Source organism: Rhinichthys klamathensis, unplaced genomic scaffold, assembly GCF_029890125.1.
Source record: "Rhinichthys klamathensis goyatoka isolate OS25496 unplaced genomic scaffold, OSU_Roscu_1.1 h1tg000126l_1, whole genome shotgun sequence".
Classification (NCBI taxonomy): domain Eukaryota; kingdom Metazoa; phylum Chordata; class Actinopteri; order Cypriniformes; family Leuciscidae; genus Rhinichthys; species Rhinichthys klamathensis.
This window is the reverse complement of record NW_026606663.1, coordinates 334,746-352,875: the sequence shown is the minus strand read 5'-3', so window position 1 is coordinate 352,875 and position 18,130 is coordinate 334,746. Positions and strand designations below refer to the sequence as shown.

The window sequence follows — 18,130 nt, the reverse complement described above, 5'->3', positions numbered from 1 at the left end:
ATGTGTGTACAACATTTTTATTCATTGAATGCACTTGTAGCACTTATTTGTAGAAAACAGGATGTAGATATTTATTTACATTGTTGAGCTGTGGCCTCTTAATAAATGTATTGAGTTGTATTGAGAAGACTCTTGCTGTTAGTGTATTTTGAATAGACTATTCAATCATGCCTGTAACATGTCCAACCTTGACCTTACCACTCTTCTGGTTTGATTAAAACTTTGGCCAGCACACTCAGGACTCTGTGTTTTCATATGAGAGGCAGCCAAGACAGTTAAATTGTGTAAACAGGAGTCAAGTCTCTCTCTCTCTCTCTCTCTCTCTCTCTACTCCTGCGCTCATCCTTCACTTCTCAATAATGATGCACAGCTTCTGCCTATCACTCTCTTCCTGCCTCTATCGTATTTTGCGAGTTAGTCTTTTAAGGTTGTTCACATTAGCAGCGATTTGCAATGAAAAGAGACCAGAAGTCATTTGTTTTTGAGGATAGTTTTTTTTCTCGCCCGCTTCATTGGATATAGCATTCGATTAGGAACACCTACTAGTGAACTACTACTGTACAGCCACCAGGGATCAAAAGGTGGTCAGTGTGAACAGCCTTTTTCACACCATACTTATGAGATCAGGGAGTCCTGGGGGTCATCCAGCAGACAGGTGGTCAGATTCCTTCATTCTGCCTTCGGAACAGGCACGTGTCCCCCATCCCACACACGCACACACAGTGGGTGGCCGGGTTTGCTCGACTCTGCAGCGTGCAGAAGCGGAAGGTTTATTCTCCAAACAGCCGTGTGTAGTGCTGCGGGACGGGAACAACTTGATCTTGAGGTAAATGGAGCTCAGGCGTGTCCTCAGCCTCTCCCAAGCTTGATCCTTGTCACTGCAGCTTTCTGCTTTCTCAGTCCCTATACCTCTGAATATCTCTAGACCAAAATTAGCCAACTGAAATACTTACAATTACCAGCCCAGTCACAGCACAGTTGAGCCTGCACACTGTCTTTATCTCACACACATTCTATGACTTTGATCACATGCACTTCTGTATTGTGGTGATGCCCCAGAGCTTGGATTAGCAGGGATGATAGGCATGACATTCTCACCAGCAATGCAAATATTTTGACACGGCCTTCCCGATGCCAATGGGCTCATCACGAGTGCCACCTGTTAGAGAATGAGGGAGAGGCGTCTCTGACTGACTGCCTACTGCAGCGCGCTCTCTTGACAAATCACCCCTCTAATGAGGTGCCATTTTTAATCGTTAAATATTTATTCTGCAGTAATGAGAGAGATTAGCCCTCAATATTTTTCAGTGTGGGAATCTGCTAATAGAAGTTTTTTTTTTTTTTTTTACTCACTTTTTCCTTCTCTCTGTAATGAAACGTTTTATCTGCTTCCCTCCAGCCATTGCACCGTAGCAATGCTTGATGTCATTCCTAACAAAATCTGGTCTCTCAAAATCTTTTGATGTTAAATTAACAGAGTGTTAGAGTAAAGTATGATCAGAAAAATCCTACTCATCTACACTTACTGAGTCGATGAATCTCACACTTGTGTGACCACTCATAGGGAGTTGTTTCCTCAGTGAGACTTGTGCGGCATTCCCAGTTTGATTCAGTTCTTGAATTTGAATTGAGAATGTAGAACTGCAATTTTAATTTTAAGACGGTAGAATTAAAATAAGATGGAAAATTACATGGAAAGCATGATTTGTCAAGACAAGCTTTTAATGTTGCTTTGAGTGATGTAAAGATGTAAAGAATTGTTTTAAGTCTTTAAGTGTGAAGGTTTATAGGTCATAAGCATAGATAGATAGATGGATTCATTCATTCATTTCAATTCAAATTTCTGTGAGATGTAGCTATTTCAAGTTAAATTCCAATTCCATTCGTGAATGGAATTGTCCATTTAGTTCCTAAAACCAGCCTGTAATCTCCAAAAAGTGTTTGATCAGTCTTTGTCGTAGACTGCTTGAACAACACTTTTTTTTTTGTTGCAAATTTTGAATAAATGTCCAAAAGCAAAAGTTTCTAGGTTTGCATATATGATGTTAACTGTTTGACACTTGTGTAGATTTCCCCTTGTAATTTCACTATTTTCTCATTTTCTACAATTATATTTAGTGTTTCAACATAACAACGTAGTACAAAAGTTTTTTTTTTTTATTGCACAATGATACAGTGCATTTAAAATAATTTATTCCAAAATCATCAGGTATAACAGCGAGTTAGCAGACTCACTACATAATTTTACCCTCTCTTGTAACGCAATTGTCTGACTGTCACCACAAGACGTTGCATCTTATTCTAAGATGGTAGCTCTCATAAAAAAACTGTGACCCAGATTTGGAGACTGCTGATTTAAGCTTGTCCCAGTTGTGTAAGTTATTTAGTCTCTTTGTCCTCTCCAGTTAAGTCTGGCTCGCTAATTGCTGTCCTGTAATCCCACAATTAACAGACTGCACTGCAAGAATTATCAGCGGCCAGCGACAGTGAATCCTGCCAGAGCTCTTCAGCATGCAACTCACATCAGTAAATCAGCTTAGTTTGGGTAATTCCTTTTTAGTCACTCATTATACATTCTGCTTTTGCACTATTTTCAGAGAGGCAGAAAGAGAGAAGCCGGTGTTCTCAAAAGCCATACACAAGCAGGGCTTTATCAGCACCGCTGCCCTCATTCTCACATAGCACTCTGAGAAATGGACGGGTAAAATAAACACTTTAAAGATGTAGTTTAGCCGCACTTCACATGCCCAATTGATGTCTGAATGGGATGAAAAGCAGCAAAGCTCTTTTATCTCCGTCCACACTAAAATAAATTCACAGACTTGATAGACAGAGTTCAGCTCGCAGGAAGATTAAAATGGAACTGACTTTTAGTTTGTTTTTCCCCTCTCAGCTGAAATCAGAAATGCCACGAAGAAGACAAATGGTGGTGGTGGTGGGGGGTGGGGTGGGGGGGGGGGGGAGTTGTATCCTTTCTTCTTTGGTTTTTGTTCGGCATGTGTTTCATGCACTAGAGTTGAGTCTATTTGGTGTGTTATTCATGGTGAATAATCAGAGGGGGGCAGCGGCCTGTGGAATTTGACGGTCAGCATTGTGGTGTTTGGGTAGTGAGGGCTTGACCCTAGGGTTGCTGGGGCAGAGAGACTGAGGAGAGGGTTCTCACTTGGTCCCCCTTCATCTCTTTGTCCCAAACATTTGTGGTTCATGCAAGCATTGAGTTTGTCACCCTGATGTCGTCTCGAATTCAGGGATTCAAAATTATAGCTCAGATTAAGCCACACTCTCCAGCTGGTTTAAAACATTTCCTTTGATTAAAAATAAGCTGAGCTGTTTTTTCAACCGTCCCCCACAGCTTGTAAATTCTATAAATAATTTGCATGTTAATTGCCCCACAGGATTGAATCCATCTAAAGATTTTTTTTTTTTTTTGCTATTGAATCGTTTTGTTATTGTAGAAGCGCTCTGTATATATATGTATATATATATATTTTTTTTAATTGGATGTAGCAGGTAAGCTGCAGGCTCATTAAATTTCTCCACACATAGTAGCAGTTTAAAGTGCTCTTTTTTATACTTAGTATTGATTGAAGTGGTCTGGTTTTCTTGCAAGAGTGTGTGTGTGTGTTTGTTTGTTTTTTGTTTGTTTGTTTGTACAGGCGAGATGCCCAGAGGCCTGCTCACCTGTGGCTCAAATACAATATGACCTTGGGGCCTAATGATAGCCCCCTCCTCCACTTTGCCCAGAGATCTTAATTCTCTGCCCATTGTGTGTGGAAGCCCCCTGCTGGTCACTTTTATACTGCACCATGACTCCTGTTGGCTAATTAGGGCTGTTTGCCAAGGCAAGCATCACTATTTGCACATAGTTGGGGTTAGAGGTTGAAACAGACCCCTAACCACACGTATTAAAATTTGGTGTGTAACGTGTCCCACACCATTTGTGCTAAGGAAATGAATGAAACCTCAAATCACTGTTGCACTATTCTAGAGTTGCACTATTCTAAGACAGCAGACTGATGGTAATATGGGTGAATAAATCACATAGACGTCCATTGAAGCTATATATATGGAGCACAACATAATAGAGACTTTGAGGTGGACTCTTGGGTCATTAGGCAAACACCCAGAACACCCTAGCAACCACATACCAATATGTTAAAAAGCTACTCGAAAAACAACTTAGCAACTGTGTAGCAGTGCCTTGGCAACCACTAGCAAAGCCTTAACTTAGCTTTTTATTTATTTATTTGTTTGTTTGTTTGTGAAAATTTTTAAATGTAGTTTGGTATAGATAAAGTAGTGCTAATGCATTTACTTCACAGCTGCTGGTTTGATTGAGTTTGTATCTGATTTCTGTTAGCGGTCAAGATACAGGTTTTTCCTGTATCTTGAAGCTCAAAAAATTAAGTTGTTCCTGGCGTAATTCGGTTAGAGCAGAAAAAAACTGAAGTGATGAAAACCCGAGACCCCACATGGTCCTCATAAAAGCTCAGCCAGTATGGGTTAGGGGATCAGAGGTCATATTGGTCATGTGAGGCATGGCAGTCTTGAGGGGTAATTTATGCAGCACCACAGGGACTAGTTCCCTCCTGGTTGGTAATCTTACGATGTACATTTAACACACTGTTCTAACCAGGTGAAATGCCATTATATTATTAAACCCATCTTTTTCATGTAAATCCCAGTTTGTCATAATCGACCTTGACGGGACACACAAATGTGATTTTGCTTCACTTTCAGTAGGGGTGGCCAAAACCAAAATCTTATGTCAGGATATGAGTAATTTTATTTCACAATAATGATATACAGTATATCACTTTAAAGCTGCTGTAGGTAACTTTTGAAAAAATCTATTTGCTAAAACTGTCATTATGTCCTGACAGTAGAATATGAGACAGATAATCTGTGTAAAAATCAAGCTCTTCTGGCTCCTCCCAGTGGTCCTATTGCCATTTGCAAGAAATACACGCTCCCGGTCAGAAACAACCAATCAGAGCCAGGAGGAATGTCTTAGCAGTGTCAATCACGCTCGTGTACGCGCTGATCACACCCCTCTCTTGCACAGCGCAAGCCGTCGTTCAAACTCAAGATTGCCGGCGTGCTGCAGCTGTGCTTATGACGGAGAAACAACCTAAACTGCCAATTCTCGAGTGACACCTGCTCATAAAACAGAGGTAAAAGGAAAAAGACCGATGACGATAAACAAGCGAAAAAGAAAGAATTACACAGAGCCCATTGACTCGGTGTCAAAACTCTAGCCGCATAACATGTAGATAAAATGTCACGCACTCTGCTAAGCAACAATTGAAACCTGCTAATTCACTGGCTTGTCATGTTGCTGAAATAATGTACTAGCACACCTTATCTAGCATTATATATCGCTAGAATAATTACTTACGTACTGTAACGTTAGTTACCGTTATATTAACGTTATCTTACTAGCTATTTATAACTTATGGAAAGAGTGCAACGTTATAAAGTTACATGTAAACTATTGCAAAATGCATAATGATTTGAGGACCAACTTTGTAGTCAAAGTATGGGCAGGCCATAGTCAATGTAAAGCATATTATTGACGTTTAGTCCCTATTAGTGAATGTGCCATATAACTTTTTATCCGCTGTTATGGGTGGCCCTGTTTACTAGCCTGTGCGTTCACGACAGGCTCCGCTGTGGAGGGAGGGCTGTAGCGCAGCAGAGAGCAAGGGGGTGGGACCTGTAAGTTGTGCTTGTTCAAATTTTCAGGCTAAGTCAACGTTTTCTCAAAACTCCCTTCTGCAGCTTTAAATAAGGTTTTTATGATATCAACATTTTTGATACCATTGAAATCTCATCCTCATCACCATTTTCAATATCACAAAAGCTAATACTAGCCTAAGTAAAAAATAAAATAAAATAAAAACTCTCAAGCCTACTGAAGGCAAGTAAACAGTGATAACGAAAGAACAAAGAAACGAATTACAAACATATAGGAAAACTAACTACAATAGAACAAAGGCACAAATGAAATGGACCAACTTGAAAAACTTAAGCACTGGAAATAAAAACTACATAAATTGTACAAAGTAATCAAATGTATAAAAAACCCTGCATAGTCTTTACTGTGTAAATTAAATATACATTAGTTCTTATTAAAGTTACAAAAGTGATTCTGCCATTAATGACATAGACGACAGCAGGTAAATTTGGATGCTGTCACTTTGAGACCAACCCCACGGATCCAATATACTTGTGCGTTTTCTTTCTCAACTGTTTACGTTCACTTAAATTTCAACACAAGTATGTGTATTTAACTGTTCAAGCCCAATTAGGCTGCATAAAAGCACTCAGTTCAATACTCACACGTTCTGAGCAGCGGCTTTATCTGCACACGGCGTCTCTCAGACAGTGTTCAGAAACCATCTCTCTGACAGCATGTGCGTATAGCGAAATAATTCAGGGTTTTTTTTGCATGCATATAAGCTTTCATGGCTGCGCAGCACAACAAAGTCATGAGCGTAACAGCGATAGAGACTCTACCGGTTGACACATTTCTACCGGTTAATCGCGTCTACCGCTATATCGGCCACCCCTAACTTTCAGTGTGGGATAGACAAATTAGCACAGGAAACATTGTTTCCCATATTTTGGTGAATACGTGTGGGTATGCCTGTATGTGTGTCATATCAAGGTGATAACATCTGTATGCACCTGTTCACGCCCCTGTCTAATCAGTAATTTTTCTTGCTTTTACACATGGTCTCACATTTACTCACTCCTTCATTTTGTCCTCATTCTGCCACAATAACACCGTTCTGTATTACCAGGAAAATCTTAGTGTCACAGGATATTGATGCGAGACTTTCCATTTTGTTGCTAATTACAGAACAATTCTAATAAATTTCCTGATTCTCTTCATCTCCATGTCTCTCATGTCAGGAGTGCATATTCATACCAACATCATTCAAATTGCTGGAGGTCAGCGAGTTGCTGTAGCTAGTAGACATCTATCTCTCTCTTATATATATATACATATATATATATATATACACACACACACTTTTAATTAGTACAAAATGGAATACTTTTGACTGGTAGTTTGGAATAATTAAATGTTTTTGTGCTTTTGAAATAACACTTTTATGCTTGCCAAGGCTGCATTTAATCTCAAATGGAGTTACAATTTATATTGTGAAATATTATTAAAAATCAGTTTACTATTTTAATATATTTTAAAATATATAATTTATTCCTGTGATGGGAAAGCTGAATTTTCAGCAGCCATTACTCCAGTCTTCAGTGTTATGTGATCCTTCAGAAATCATTCTGATATGCTAATTTGGTGCTCAAGAAACATTTCTTATCAATGTTGAAACCCGTTTTTGCGGCTTAATATTTTTGTGGAAAACGTGATACACTACCATTAAAAAATCTTTTAAAATCTCTCTTTAAAAAAAACAAACATTTATTGAGCAAGGATTCATTACATTTATACTGTAACAAAAGATTCACATTTCAATAAATCCTGTTCTTTTGAACTTTTCATTCATCAAATAATCCTGAAAAAAATTATCAGTTTCCACAAAAATGTTAAGCAGCAAAAACGTTCAACATTGATAATAAGAACCATTATTAAAAATTGAGCACAAATAATAATTAATCACTGAGCACTAAATAAGCATATTAGAAAATTTTTAACACAGCATCGTCTTTAAAAACTTTATCATTACGAGGGAAAATTTAATACTCTCAAACATGCATACTCTGCTTCAATACATCAGTGGAGCCTTATTAGTTAGCAGTGATTTTCTGCTGCCTCGCTTGCTTTTTCCTTATCTCCTTTCTTGACCATCTTTTATTCCTCCTTGTTCTTGTTTTCTCTTCCTTTGCATCTTATTTCCTCTCTTAGTCACACTCCCCCATCTTATTTCCTCCTGTGCTCATGTGTACCATTACTCTGTAAACATGTTTGTTTCCTGACGAGAGTAGTGTAATAAACACAAGATATGCATGGCCATCCTGATCATTTCCTGGTCGAGTTCAGCTCTGAATAGTTCATGATTGCATTCTGTGACTCAAATGTGAAAGCTATTCTCCTGAGATGAGAAATGCTCAGTAGTACTCTCATCCTGGCTTTAGCAGCACATGCCATGTGAAACCATTCTACTCAATGATTCAGGGCTGCCGTTCCCTCTCTCTCGCCCTGTTGCTTTACCGTACAGATAATATAAAGTTGAATTAGATACACTGATCTGAGTGTATCTTTATGATCTCATGAATTGCAATGTGTTGTGATGGAAACCTGCTGTTTGTGTGCACTTGTATTTGCTTGTGTGTATATGTTTTGAACTAATGTAGAACTGGTCAGTGAGGTTAGAGTGCTCCCAGGCTAATAATAACCTAGGTTTCCGTATCAGGATGTGTTCTTCTGTAGAGTTAATTCTGAGTTTGATCAATTTAATACAGCTGAGCACTTTGCTGCCATTCTCTTTTTTTCTTTGTAATTATTCTTTGCCATCTCTCAGACAGGTGAATTACCAAATTACAATTCTCTGAATTAATTATTAGCTTTGAGGGTGGAAGTAAAGTTTCGCTTTTCTAGTGTCTAGTGTCATTCCTTATGCTGTTTCTCGTTTCCTTTATTTCTCTCTCTTAGCTTATCATCTGTCCTAGACAAGGTGCCTTTGACCAAAGCACAGGCCATGCTTGTCCGTGTGTGGGAAAAACGATCCTTTAAGTGCCAGCCCTGATTTATAGTTACAGCATGGCTAGCATTGATCATGTCAGAGACTGATAGCTGGCTGTAAGCTGACAAAGCCTCTCTTGGTGGGGAGAGGAACGAGAAAATGTGCCTTGAATCCGATGATTTCCATCTCAAGCACCTTGAAACTCAATCTAACTGTTGACTTGTTCTCTCCTATGGAGAATATTTAAGATATTCTCAAGTTTACAAACAGTGCATTCCAATCACAGTTTTTAATTACCCATCATTTGCCTTCCCATGCTCTAATTAGTGTACTGTTTAAGGTTCGTGACCATAAGGTCACTTATATCCATAAGGTCAGTGATTCCTCTATCCCACCTGTAATGCTATCTTACTGGAGGACAAGAGCTCCAGGACTATTTTAGGAGTCATGAGGGAATAAAAAGACCCCATGGTAATGTAGTGGTCCGCATCAACAGTCACACTAATAGTAAAATTACATGGCCACTTGGAAGTATAAAGAGTGATGCAGCATTTGGTAATTCCAGGGCCTGAATTTCGTTTTGAAAAATGGGGGGGAAATCCCCCTTTAGATGATTCTCATGGGGGGGATTTTTTTTGTATGACGGGGAGAAAGGGAATTTTTTCCAAACAAAATTATTACATTTATCTTGCCTAAATGTTTGCGCTCATTGCATTTTTACAATGGGGTAGGCCTAATATTGTTGTTAAGAATTTACACATCACAAGGAAGCTTGATTTAAATTGTTTCATTATTAAATTGAAAAAAGTAGCACAAATAAATACAATAGAATGAAGATACAAATAAAGAGAAAAGTTTTTGAATAGGTCTAACACTAGTATTCATATACAGAAACTGAATAAAGTAATCAAATGGAAAATAACACTGGGTAGTATTTTAGTCCTGAATAAATTAAATACATAGGCTATTAATACTGATTCCTTTAACTTAAAGCTATATTTTGTTGTTTTGACAACAAAATTAATGACAGACACATATGGCGGCCGTCACTTTAAGAGCTAGTGCACGGATCCTGTGTTCATTATACTGGCATGCGTTTTATGCTTATTAAAGACAAAACCGACTATGTTTAGAGTATACTCACGAAGACCGAAATTGACACAATTTTGCGTGTTAAAGCAATATAATCCGCGAAAAATAACTTTTGTTACTGGCCAGCTGTTCTTAAGGCGGATTTTCTATGAATGTGAGCATAGAAAAATCATCTCAGAGAGTGCGCTAGCACTGATTAGTTTAAAATCGCTTGAATGTTTAAACTGGTAAGACTTAAAAAGACGTGCAAATGGTAAACTTCAGTCACGATGCACTGCTGGCCCGATTGTGCAAGTGAATATTCCAGTCCCGACTCCTAAACGCGAGTGTGTAATATCGCTGCAGCGCTTGATGCTTGCCAACACATTTTGAGAGAAGAGATAGAAGACGCGGCACAGCTGAACACTCACGCTGTTTGTGAAATTGCGTCTGGCAGAGAGTTGTTAAAAGAATGATTTGATTTTATTATCGGTGTGGATTACGATTGCGGGAATTTCCCGCATTATAAATGGGAGACCTGCGGGAATGATTAGAATTATGCGCAATACCCGCAATCCCGCGCCAAAATTCGAGCCCTGAATTCACTAGGCTTAAGATCTGCTTGCTTCCCCCGTTTCATGCACTCTTTAAAGGTGTTTGATGATGTTTGAACTGATTGAATCTCTCCTCTCTCTCCGTTTCAGGTTCTGACTCAATGGTGAATGTACTTTCCATGCTGGGCCTCTACTGGGGGCCATGTTCACCATCCTGCCCTAGTGGTGAACACCCTCAGAGTACTCGCTGCTGAGGCCAGCGGGGCAAGTGGAGCACCGGCCTCGAAGCTCTCCAAAATATCCAAAAGAGCACTCTACACCGAGAAGCACATGCTTATTTGATAGTTTGGTGCACAGCAACACAAAAGAAGTCAGCGGTAAAACAGCTGATCCTTTGTCGAGTGGTGGTGGAGTGTCGAGAGAGATCAAGAAACCCAATCCTCTTATCCCAAGACGCCAGCCAAGAGTGAGTGCACTCAGGGAACGCGTGGTGGGGGTGAAAGTGCTGGTTGACCTCATTGAAGGACTGGGGCTAGAGGCAGCAATCAAAGCGGAGACACACGTCATGGACTATGGGGGCCATGGTGACCTAGCATAAATGGCTACTCTTGACCCAAAGCTTGTGCCGGTGTCTGCTGCTCAACCTTTTTCCTTTTTCCTTCTCTTTTCCTCTCTGTTGTCCTACTCTTGCTGCGAACATTGCAACGGTCATCCTCTCAGCCTCCCCTCTGCCCCCCTCTCTTCCCCGGTCCCACTTTCGCATTGTGGCCATGGGGCTGTGGAAGTTAGTGCGGGGCGTCAGGCAACTCGAGCTCCACCGCCTCATCCTGGCGCTCATCGTCTTTTGCCTACTTTCCATGGCTTTCCTGGCCTACTATGTCAGCAACAGCCCTAAAATTAAAGAGGCACCCCCTTTGCCCTTCAGTGACTGTGGTGGAGTTGTCACGGCTGCAGCAGGAGGGCAACGGGCTCCTCTTTTCCTGCCAACTTTCACAGGCAGGCAGAGGACGGTTAAAGTGGTGGATAACTCTCGAACGGAGCCTGTGGTGCTTGTCTTTGTGGAGAGCATTTACTCTCAACTCGGACAAGAGATTGTAGCTATCCTCGAGTCCAGCCGCTTCCGTTACCACACTGAGATCGCACCCAGCAAAGGCGACATGCCTACATTGATGGAGCGCGATGTTGGTCGCTACGCCCTGGTCATTTATGAGAACATTCTCAAATATGTCAACTTAGATGCTTGGAATCGTGACCTGCTGGATAAATATTGCGCAGAATTTGGCGTGGGCATCATCGGCTTCTTCAAAGCCAATGAGAACTCCTTGCTCAGTGCCCAGCTGAAGGGCTTCCCGCTTTTCCTGCACTCTAACCTGGGCCTACGGGACTACCACATCAACCCAGCTGCCCCATTACTGTACATTACTAAACCCAATGAGGTGGAGCAGGGCCCACTTCCTGGTGATGACTGGACGGTCTTTCAGTCTAACCACAGCACCTACGAGCCTGTGCTTCTGGCCGTCACAAAGTCCTCAGAAGCACTGGCCCACCTGGGCCCCCACCGAGCCCTTCATGCCACTGTAGTTCAGGACCTTGGCCTTCACGATGGCATTCAGAGAGTGCTTTTTGGCAACAATCTGTCGTTTTGGCTGCATAAGTTGATTTTTGTGGATGCCATAGCCTATCTGACAGGAAAAAGACTCTGCCTGTCCTTGGAGAGGCATCTGCTAGTTGACGTGGATGATATATTTGTGGGAAAGGAGGGGACGCGGATGAAGGTGACAGATGTGAAGGTACGTGACTATCTTTGTTAAAGGGATAATTTACCCCGAAAATTCTGTCATTTACTTACTGCAATGACATTTTAAAACTTTGTGACTTTCTTTTTTTTCTCTGGTTTGGAATGACATGAGGGTGAGTTCAGTGATGACTGAATTTCTATTTTTGGGTGAACTATCTCTTTAAAAGTTCTTAGGCTTGTTTAACTGTGAGCATTCACATTGTTCTCTCAAACTCATCATCTCAGCTGTTGACGTAACAAGCAAAACTTATGTTCTCGAAATGGGTAACAGTGTATTGGCTAACAGATAACATGGTACACACTACGCAGATGATGCTTTGAGCACTGTAGTGTCATGGAGAGGCTAACAGCTAGTACTCAAAATAATGTGCTTGTTAGAGCAAGGGATAATTGCTCTGTTTGGACAATGTGCCTATTAACCTCCTATTTATTAGCGGCTTTGCCAAAGGGGCTGATTACAGAGACTTATGAATCCCTCCCAGTTCTCATCATCAGGTTGTGTAGAAGCTTTCAGCCTTCCACAATATGCAAACCACACTGCTGACTGTGGTCTGTACACCCTCATGAGCCATAAATGTGTAGTATACACTTGCAAAGAGAAACACCACTTGGAGGTCATCCTCTTTGAAGATAGTCAAAGTAAATTAACAGCTCTAGTAAGAAATAATATGTCAATTAATGTACCATTTGCATTGACAACATGAAGATGTTTTTTAGCAGAAACATCTGAGTCAGTCAGGCAGTTAATTAGCTCACCATAAATTTATATTTGACAAAGTTAGCACCATTTAGTTTCATATGCAAGGGATGTGGAGAAAAGTACATTGATGATTGGCTTTTGAAAATGTTAAATTTGATGTGCTAAAATGGCGAATGGATATCTGTGACGTCAGCATAATGATCAAAAGTAGATTTTTTATCAGCGTTGATATAAAATATTTATTTTTCTGTTTGAGGAATAGCTTATGCATGAACACAAGAATTCTATCATTATTTCTGTTATTACTTACTCTACCTCATGACATTCCAAACCTGCATGACTTACTTTCATTGTAAACAATAATATGACCACTTTGTTCCATATAATGAACGTAAAAGCACCTGTTGCTGTCAAGCTCCAAATTTACAAGGGTTTGGAATGACTGATGATTACAGAAATTAAATCTTTAGGTGAACTATTCCTTTAAGTTTCTGCTAAGTCTGTCACATTATATAACATGGGTTGGGAATCATGTACATACCTTGCAAATAGAGGGTATGTGTGTGACGTCACCGTCGGCCGGAGTGACTGCGGTTACGTCCACTGAGTGGCAAAAAGACAGAGCGCCAGCATTTGTTTTCAGCGTGAATTCTGTGAAAAACACACAAAACGCATCTAAAATGGGAAAGAGCTTTGCGATTGACTGAACAACTAGATTTGACAAGAAATCTGAGGTATATTTTTACAGACTGCCGAAAGCTACAGAACAGAGAAACAAATGGATCGCTGCAATTCATAGAAACAACTGGACTCCAGGCAGCAAAAGGTGGATTTGCAGTGATTATTTTGTGTCAATATGCTGAATTTAGTAGTAAAATCATACCCTATATATTGTATTGTTATATATTGTATTGACAACTTATCAATTAAATATTTACCATCGTATATTCTGCATAATTGGATGTTTTTAAATAAACACTGACAAAAACTATACAACTTTTAGGGCTGGACAATATGATGATATATATAACATCGATATAAGTAAGCATTTAGACCTACCTATATATTGTATTTATATAAAGCGTTCACAGGCAAATTTGCTTTATGTATTTCCCCGACGTCGAAATCGGGCACATAAATGATTGAAACATGATTTCTGGCTGCATGTCAATATCCATGGATCACTAGATCTTTGGTAAGTTGTAAGGAACACTATATCGAGTCAAACCTTTAGTTAAAACTGATAATCATTTGTTTTACTCGTGTTTTTGCAGTTTCCCTAAATCCAGTCACGTAGCAGCTCTTTTGCCACTCAGTCTGAGGTTGCGTGTTCCAGTGGGAAAGGGACATCAATGCATACGCTCTATATTATAACCTACCTTAGTAAAACTTTGACTCTTTAAGCTCGTCCTCAGGAAAGGAATCTTTAAGTCTAACCAAATAATATATATTTTATAATATATATATAACTAATATCTCACCCTTTTGGTTCTTATTCGCCTTTTTTTTTTTTTTTTTTTCACATAAACTAATATTGTGATCCATGCCTGTAATTTCATTTGCAGAAAATGTAAACGTATATTTAATATTTCTGTATAAACGTGTCTAAAAGTTTATCCTGTACCTCCGTATAAAAACCACTGCATGCAAGGTAATCTCTAACAATAGCATCTGTGCACTAACAGTAGAATTCTATGGAGCAATTGCTGTGTTTTGCCCCATATACTTCGATTGTAAATGCATTTTTGTCAACATGTTTTCATTGTTTTGTTTTTGCAAACTGTGGGATGAGTCAATTACTTTCTGTGGTAATTGACAGCATGCCACAGATGCTGTTGATGGAGCTTAACTTGTATTTAGCCCTGAACATCCCTTAAAACCCAGCCTGTTTTAACCGCTGTTATTTATTATTTACTGGTGAAAGAATGTGTATCATTGTAGCATCTCATTTCCATATGTTTTTCTCTTACAGTCATTCTTAATCATAATTGTTACTGGGGACAATACCTTGGAGCAAGGACATGGTTTTTAGTTCATCCATGTTCTTCTATTTTCCACAGATAGCATAAATAATTTTAAATAATATGTGTGTAACAGACAGATCATCCACCCACAGAGCTGTGTTTACGTTGTTGTTGTTTTGCCAGCTTTGTATGGTGATGTATGCCATGCCACCTGGCCTCAAGCTGAACAAGTGGGCTGTAATCACCTCAGCCAATGGTGCTGCATAGAAAACTGTGTCTAATGGTGGACTAATCGCATCTATTCTTACTCCATATGCTTTTCAGCTTATTTCCACCTACTCGCTACACATTGCATACCTTATGCACATACGTACACACAGTTCACTGCTCTTCTTCCTGTGCAGAGGACATAATTAGCTTTGTTCTGATTGGCATTGTTGTTCCAAATTAAATTTTTAATGATCATGAAACTCTGTTTTGCTTTACTTATTTTAATAAAGCAATGATATTTTATATATTTCCTAGGTTTTTTGTATGCGTTTATATTAGTGGTGGGGGAAAAACCCGATTCTGTTCAGTATCGCGATATTTAGCGCACGCAATTATATCGAGTAGCGCAAAGTATTGCAATATTTAATTATAAAATTATCTGTTTTACTTTCGGGTTTTCTCCGTTGCTTTTCTTGGAGTTTACTCTGTTAATTTACATTTGCGTATTACATCCACAAGGTTACGCTTGTTGCGGTGCTTTGTTGTCGTGCATTCAACAGCAAATTCAAATGAAAATGGCTTCACCATCACAACCGGTTGTACACGACGCTCCGTCGTCTTTCAAATCGAAAGTGTGGGTACATTTCGGTTTTCATCAAAAAGCGAATAGTAAAGACCTTGACATTTATTTATATGATTATTCTCAGGTTTATGTTACTCTATTATGTCTGCTTTATGTTACTCTATTGTATTATAAATAATTTTAAGTTATGTGCTGGGAGCTCACCATTCATGTGATAGGTCTCCAATTCATAGAATAATTACGTCCTGTCCTGTAATAAGGTCCTGTGTCCTGAATGTTCAAGGACAAAGTTTTTGCACTATCTTCCTAAGTTTTTGCACTTCAGTTAATGTGTAGAAGATAATCTTCACAGAATTGAATGTGACATTTGAAGTGAGTTGAGCAGTCTTATTTTCCTCATTTTTTGTAATGACTTTGAATAATATGGGGGACATGAATCGCAATATATCGCAGAATCGAATCGCAATAATATTGAATCGTGGCCCAAATATCGCAATACTATCGAATCGTCACATTTTTGCCAATTCCCACCCCTAGTTTATATATGTGTCAATGACATGACATATATATTTTTGTGCATTATTTCCTTTTAAAATAATTTAAAAAATTCATGACATAAATCATTTTATTCTATAAAACCTAATTAGTTTGAATACATTTTCAATATATTCAAGTAATAAATATTATTTTATGTTATATAAAGTGAAATGGTAATAACAGTAAGTATGATAATGCATCATCCAAAAGACCCCAATTTATCTTTGTGGCGGAGTGAAAAGGTTTGTAGATCTCTCTCAAATACTACTTTCAAGTATGGGATGGGTAGGTTGGTACACTTTACAGAACTAGAAAAATGCTATTTTATCATAAACTTCTTTATTGTATTAAAAACATTAAATTATATGTATGAACTTGTTAGCATAGGCAAAAGCTAATACAGGCATCCAAGTAGAAGCCTAGCCTATTCAATGTAAAATTAGTTGCAAAAGTCAGGTAGCGCAACCAGGATGTCAGGTGGTGCAACTGTAATTGTCCCTTTATGAAATAAAAAAAAACATTATTTAAGCTAAATAAATAATAAATGTAAGCTAAGATTATAATTATTATTCTATTTTTTAAATTATTGTCCTAAAATGTTAGTTTTAAGATGTTTTAACACTTTCAGTTATTTTCATGAAAATAACTTTTTAATAATTTTATGTCACTATCGTATCAAGTAAAGAAAAATCAGTCACTTTATATATGGTTTCTTATATTTACAAAATAATTGTTAGGTATGATGTACCGATGTGCTGCTATTGAGGTGGGATGGCATATCAGATAACATTTTAAACTGTCATATGGTCATGTTAAATGTGCATGTGCAGCACTATAGCATGTTGTCACATTTCACTTCCATTTTGGGGGGGGGGGTAAATAAAGGAAAATGTATACACTAATGAAACAAAACCACATAATTAAAGGTGATTTTAAGCGATGTTGGGTGACGTCACCTTGTTGACGTTTGAAGTATTGTGAAACAAAATGGAGGCTAGCTCGACGCTCCCCCTCCTCATCCCGTCCCCTCCCTTCCGTTGCATGCGCACTAACCCCCCCAACCCCACTGTTTATGTTTCGTGGTCCAGGTTGGACCAATTTGTTTTTGTTGCCGTTTGTGGACAGGCAGGATAGTGAGGAGATGTTTGCTGTATGTGACAAAAAAAGTTTCGGCCTAAAAAACGCGTGACATCGCTTAGAGCACCTTTAATTGAAATTAATGTGGGGACAAATAAATTCTCTGAACCCCAAGGGGATTTACACAAACTGAGGAAGTCAAAAAGTGTTAGGTTGTGCCCCGCTCTCCCCTACACAATATGTGCATTGTATTAGACATTTTTGGTCAAATGCACAGATTATTTCTGCGTTTTAGCTTGTATATTTGTGACAAAGCGTACAGGTCATTGGGTGTAAAAAAATTAACTTTTAAATAAACTTCTGATGACAAATCCGAGTTGTTCAGTGATGTGAAATATAGAGTGCCACTTAAACATAACAAGAAGAAATTAAGTATTATGTATTATTAAATATATATTTGTTACATTTTTTTCATTTTTATTTGAATCTAAAATTCAAGTTTACAAATAAATAGACATGAAAAATTGTGTAGTTCAATAGATAACTTTCTTACACTTCAAAGCCTGTTTTTACTTTCAATTGGTTAAGTTTAGACCCTGATTACTACTGTATAATAATAGCAATGTATTTTTTATACTTTAAATTTCAGTTTGTTGCAAATTTGAGCTTCTTGACATATCAACTTACTGTACTTAGAGACTTCATGTCACCAATGAGTCGCCTCTGGCTTTTGTCGTGTTTAGTTGGGGACACTTAATATTCAACAATATTATTGATCTGACATCACTGTTTTAACTAAATGAATAACATTTTTGCAACAAAAATGAACCATCACTGAACTTACTTAAGCTGGACTATGACGCTATTTTCTTCTAGATCTGCTTTACAGCCGAAACAAACTTTTGTTGCATTATTTTCCTGTTATCACTGTAAAGCTGCTTTGAAACGATCTGTATTGTAAAAAGCGCTA

The 18,130-nt window shown here is 38.6% G+C and overlaps 1 protein-coding gene across 1 annotated transcript in view; it reads left to right on the top strand.

Moving 5' to 3' along the window:
- The window catches only part of ndst2a (N-deacetylase/N-sulfotransferase (heparan glucosaminyl) 2a), a 70,618-nt gene that overhangs the window by 42,421 nt on the left and 10,067 nt on the right, over positions 1 to 18,130 (top strand). The window contains exon 3 of the mRNA XM_056256271.1: positions 10,442 to 12,081. Within this exon, the coding sequence (XP_056112246.1) occupies positions 11,062 to 12,081 (1,020 nt within the window). The 5' untranslated portion in view covers positions 10,442 to 11,061. The remainder of the gene's footprint in view (positions 1 to 10,441; positions 12,082 to 18,130) is intronic.